Source organism: Corvus kubaryi, unplaced genomic scaffold (assembly GCF_017639235.1).
Source record: "Corvus kubaryi isolate FWS band 111438036 unplaced genomic scaffold, C.kubaryi_AGA036_p1.0 36343, whole genome shotgun sequence".
In the NCBI taxonomy this organism is placed as follows: Eukaryota; Metazoa; Chordata; class Aves; order Passeriformes; family Corvidae; genus Corvus; species Corvus kubaryi.
Genome location: NW_024580853.1, coordinates 2800 through 8531, shown reverse-complemented (window position 1 = coordinate 8531; position 5732 = coordinate 2800). Strand labels below are relative to the sequence as shown.

The window sequence follows — 5732 nt, the reverse complement described above, 5'->3', positions numbered from 1 at the left end:
TCCCAATCCTTCATTCCCGATCCTTCATTCCAAATCTTTCATTCCCAATCCCTCATTCCCAGTCCTTCATTCCCAATCCTTCATTCCCGATCCTTCATTCCCAATCCTTCTTTTCCCATCCTTTATTCCCCATCCTTCCTCTCCGTTCCTTTTCCTTCCCCATCCTCCTTTTTCCCATCCTTCATTCCCACCCTTTATTCCCAATCCCTTTCCTTCCCCACCTGTCCTCCCCCATCCTTTCCATTCCTCATTTCCTGGAACGCTTGCATTTGGAAGGCACGGATTCGTGGTGTCCTTCTGCTGAGGAAAATGGGAATTTTGGGATAGCAGGGCGGTCGTTGCTTTCTGCTTTGGGCTCCGGGAGGGGAAAATCGCGGAGCAGCCGAATTCCCGCTGCGCCCCATCCTGGGGAAAGGTCCTGGATTAGAGGGACATATCCCTGCCCCTGGGAGGGCTGGGATGAGGTGGGATTTAGGGATTCTTCCAACCCGACCCATCCCAGGAAAGGTCCTGCACTGGCAGCCCGTCCCTGTCCCCACACCCTTCCGAATCCACGGCTCCAATCCCTCCGGAAGCATCCCGTCAAACCGTGGAAAATGCCGGGAGCTGCTCCCACATTTCCTCGGCCGCTCCATCGAATCCGGTGGAATAGCCCAGAAACCCCCCAATTATCGCCGGGCTGCCCTAAAAGCTTGGGAATCCCTCCCGGGATTCCGGGCATTCCGGAGGCCACCGGCGCTCCGAAGCTTTGGGAGCGGGAACGTTTTGATGCCGAGCGAGGCTTTTGGGGTCGCTTTTGCAGAATCCTCCGAGGGCGTCTCCCTGGAGCTCAACAACGGCCGGGATTTCATCATCTCCTTCGACCTGAAGTTCCAGAGCAACGGCAGCGTGTCCGTGGTGCTGGAGACCACGGAGAGGAACGCGCTCTTCACCGTGCACTACGTGTCCAACACGCAGCTCATCGCCCTCCGCGACCGCGACATCTTCTACGGCGTCGGCGCCCGCACCGCCTGGAGCACCCTGACGCGGGATCTGCTCACGGATCTGCGCAAGGGCGTCGGCCTCTCCAACACCAAGGCGGTGAAGCAAACCAAGATCATGCCCAAGCGGCTGCTGCGCTTGGTGGCCAAAGGCCGCGGCTTCCTGGACAACGTCACCGTCTCGGCCACGGCGCACATGGCCGCCTTCTTCGCCGCCAGCCACTGGCTGCTGCGCAACCAGGACGAGCGCGGCGGCTGGCCCATCATGGTCACCAGGAAGCTGGGAGAAGGCTTCAAATCCTTGGATCCGGGCTGGTACTCGGCCATGGCGCAGGGCCAGGCCATGTCCACGCTGGTCAGGGCCTACCTGCTGACCAAGGAGCCGGCGTTCCTGGGCGCGGCGCTGCGGGCCACGGCGCCCTTCAAGCTGCCGGCGGAGCAGCACGGGGTCAAGGCCGTGTTCATGGACCGCCACGACTGGTACGAGGAGTACCCCACCTCGCCCAGCTCCTTCGTGCTCAACGGCTTCATGTACGCGCTGATCGGCCTCTACGACCTCAAGGAGACGGCGGGCGAGAAGCTGGGCCGGGAGGCGCGGCTGCTCTACGAGCGCGGCATGGCCTCGCTCAAGGCCATGCTGCCGCTCTTCGACACCGGCTCGGGCACCATCTACGACCTGCGGCACTTCATGCTGGGCACGGCGCCCAACCTGGCGCGCTGGGACTACCACACCACGCACATCAACCAGCTGCAGCTGCTCAGCACCGTCGACGACGCGCCCGTCTTCAAGGAGGTCGTCAAGCGCTGGAAGAGCTACCTGCGAGGAGGGCGGGCCAAGCACAACTGAGCGCGTCCCCATCCCGCCCGGCGTTCCCGGACCAGCTGTGCTCGGAACCGGACTCGAAGCGTCGGGATGGGGACGCTGCCGCGCTCCGAGTCCGAGGCTGGGTTTGGTTGGGATTGGTTTTTCCTCTCTCAAGGAAAACGTTTGCAGAAGCCATAGAAGTCCTGGAAGTGCGGTCCCGGCCTGGAGGGTTCGTGCGGGGTCTCTTAAGCCGGGATTATGTGTCCGTGTTGGAGCAGCTCCCGTGGGATGAGCGCCGTCCGCGGGAATCACTCGGAGCCTGGGAGTGCACAGTGTGGCTTTAAACGGGGGGGGGGGGCCGCTTCATAGGGATTCTCTTTTTTGGGATGAAAAGTCCACATTTGGAATTTTTTGCCCGTTCTCCACCTGGAGATCCTGGAGCTGGAGGGTTTCTTATGGAAAACACGTGCCCGGCATCATGGAAGCACAACTGGGAGCCTGGAGCACAATGGCCCCGGGTCCAAGCACCGGTGTCCCCTCGGAGCTGGGATCCCTTATCCCGGTCACTGGAATTCCCTCGGAGCTGGGATCCCTGTCCCGGTCACTGGAATTCCCTCGGAGCTGGGATCCCCTATCCCAGTCACTGGAATTCCCTCGGAGCTGGGATCCCTGTCCCGGTCACTGGAATTCCCTCGGAGCTGGGATCCCTTATCCAGGAACTCCACCTTTTCTACTGGAGTTTGTAATTCCATCTGGGAATTCCTCTGGCCTTTGGCTGCCTTTTGGGGCCATCGGTCGGGAATTGCTGAGCGGGACACGGAGCTCGTCCTGAGTCCCTCAGGGAATTCAGGGAGCTTTTCCGGGGGGGATTTGAATTTTTCTCCTGCTCCAGCCCATCCAGCATTTTAGAAATCCAACCCCAGAGGGCTCTGAGCTCTCCCTGGGCTGGAATTCCTGGAGAAGCTGCCCCTGGATCCCTGGAATGTCCAAAGCCAGGCTGGCCGGGGCTTGGAGCAGCCTGGGACAGTGGAAGCTCCCTGCCCATGGAATGGGATGAGCTTTAAGGTCCTTCCCACCCAACCATTCCATGATTCCATGATCCCACCTGCTGCCTGAGCCCCAGCTCGTGGATGGACTTTGGGCGTTCCCAGCGCTCCCATTCCATGGTGGAGGTGGCAGAGCTCATCCCAATGCCCAGATCCCGGGCACAGGGACCGCACCCGTCTCCCTCTTTGCATTGCTTTTCTTTTTCGGGGCTTTTCCTTCACTTCTCGCCGGTCTCGGAGCGATTTTTCCCACTTCAATCCGCGCGCTCCGATCGGATCCATCCATCCGGGCGCGGATGGCGGAGGAGGAATTCCAGTACCAGAGGCAGCAGAAAGGAATTCTTTCCGTGCCTGTGGAAACCCAACACGCGGGCACACAAACCCACCCCGAGCCCGGGCTTCCTTCCCAAAAATCCGCTCCTTCCCAGAAATCCTCCCCACCCTCCCCCCGTGTGCTCCTTCCGTCCTTTTCCCGGTTGGAAAACCTGGAGAGGCTCCGTGGGTGCTGCTCCAGGGATGGGTTTGGTGCCTTACAGAGGCCACAGTTCCTCTTGGTTGTTTTTTTTGGGAATTCATGCCAATGGCAGGCTTGGAGCGTGGCCGATTTTCCCGCTCCGGAAGCGCGGGATGGGCATTCCAAGGGTGTCCCAGCCCCCGTCCTTCCATCACCTTCTGTTGGCCTTGGCACAGGGGGAGCTTCCAGGAGTCCCCTCCGGAGGCTGCAAATCCATGGAGAGTCCGTGGGGATATTCCTGATATTCCCTCGATCCAGCTGTGCGTTGGAAGAGGCTCCTTGGCCACGGAGCCAACGCCTTCGGTGCCCAGAACTTCCTGGAATTCATTCCGCTTCGGGATCTTCTTCTTCACGTTCCATCTCCAATTTCCCAGAGATCTTTGGGACCAAGATCAGCTTCCATCCCGGATTTTCACCCCTTGGCTCTTCCCACGGGATCCCCTCTCCGTGGCTCCCCCACCCCAACACCACAAGCACAACCCTTCCCCGGGCCGGGCATTCCCTGGAAGCCGCTCATTCCCGTTCTCCTCCTCAGCGGGCGGCGCTTGCCTGGGATTTGGCGGGATTTTCCCCAGGATCCCGATGGAAAATATGCAATAATTTGTTTACAGGATGCTCTGGGCAGGGTGATCCTTTGGGAAGCTGCCGAGCCTTTGGAATTTAAGCACAATGTGCACAGGATAGTTTTGTATTCCGCCCCTCCGGAATTTTTTGGCGGGAAGAGGTTCTACTACGTTTCTACGGGACACCGGGAATGGGGGCGGCCTTGGAAAAGCTTTCTAAGACTGGGAAATAAATTTTTCTATCTTAAGGAAAACGTGCGGGATGTCTTCCTCATTTCGAGGGATTTTCCAAGGATCCCGTTCTCCGGAGATATTCCAACTCTGTTTTCCCGCGGCGCATTTCGAAGGAGGTTTTTCTTCCGGAAAAGGGGGGAAAAGGTGGAATTTTTTCCTGCTAATCGAAGGGTTTGCTGATGGAGGGAAGGAGCACCGGTGGTGGATTCCTGGTGGGAATTATTCCTGTTAAATCCAGGTGGTTTGGAGGGGGTTTTTTGGGGATGTGTTAAATAAGGATTTTAACGGAGCGGTCACTAAAAATATCCCAATGTTGGGAATGCTGGGAATGCAGCTCCGGGGAGATCCCAGAGCCCCTTCCAGGGCCTAAAGGGGCTCCAGGAGAGCTGGAGAGGGATTTGGGATAAGGGATGGAGGGACGGGACACAGGGAATGGCTTCCCACTGGGAAAGGGGAGATTGGGGTGGGATATTGGGAAGGAATTCCCGGCTGGGAGGGTGGGGAGGGGCTGGGCTGGAATTCCCAGAGGAGCTGTGGCTGCCCCTGGGTCCCTGGAATGTCCAAGGCCAGGCTGGAATCTGTCCATGGAAGGTGTCCTTGCCCATGGCAGGGGCTGGAATGAGAGGAGTTTTAAGGGCCCTTCCGAGCTGGAATTCTGGGATTCTCGGAGGGCAGGGCAGGGCTGCCCTGGGATATTTCACATTCCCGGGATCCAGGGCTCTGCCCGTGCCCGGCCCCAGCGCGCGGGGCACAAACGCAAATGAGGGCGGGGATGGATGGCCCGGCCCCAAAACAACGGCCCCGACCCCGCCGGGGCACGGAGCCCCCCCCGCGGGCACGGCCCTTCCAGGGGCACCAGCCATTCCAGAGGAATGAGCCATTCCAGGGGCTCCTCCCTGGCTCCAGGATCCTGCTGTGCACAGAGCCCTTGGATGGGAACCCCGAGCTGGGAGCACCTGGATTCATCCCGGCCCCGCCATTCCCGTGGCTGGGAGCCGTTCCCTGTTCCCCGTTCCCCGTTCCCTGTTCCCGTCTTTCCGGGAAGCAGGAGGAGGCTCCGGGCCCGGCCTGAGCGAGGGATTTGTGTTGTAGCAGAGAAATGAGTCACGGGCAGCGCCGGGGCCGGGCCGGGCACTCCCTGCGGGGTCACCTCCGCCTCCTTCTCTGGCTCTTCCCAACCGGGATCGGGATTGGGATTGGGATTGGGATTGGGATTGGGATTGGGACGGGGACATGGCGGGGCCGTGACCTCTGCGAGTCACCTCTGCCAGCAGCGGGGTTCGAACGCTGCGGGTGCACCCAGGTGGCTGCAACAGCTCCTCCTCCTCCTCCTCCTCCTTATTCTCCTTCTCCTCTTTCTTCTTCCCCTTCTCCTGTTCCTCCTCCTCCTCCTCCTCCTCCTCCTCCTTCTCCTTCTCCTCCGCCTGTTCCTTTTGCCCTTTCTGTTTCTCCTCCCCGTCCCCTCCCTCTCCTCCCCGTTATCCCCCCAGCCCCACCCGAACCCTCTCGGGGCTGTCCCGGCCCCGCGGCCGCAGCTCCGGCCCGGGAGCTCTCGGCTCATTCTGGGCTCCCCTGGGGAATGTCCCCAGC

The 5732-nt window shown here is 60.3% G+C and overlaps 1 protein-coding gene across 1 annotated transcript in view; it reads left to right on the top strand.

The window, feature by feature from the left end:
• Positions 1 to 4162, top strand: part of GLCE (glucuronic acid epimerase) — a 5097-nt gene extending 935 nt beyond the window's left edge. The window contains exon 2 of the mRNA XM_042019878.1: positions 803 to 4162. Within this exon, the coding sequence (XP_041875812.1) occupies positions 803 to 1827 (1025 nt within the window). The 3' untranslated portion in view covers positions 1828 to 4162. The remainder of the gene's footprint in view (positions 1 to 802) is intronic.
• The last annotated feature ends 1570 nt before the right edge of the window (positions 4163 to 5732 follow it).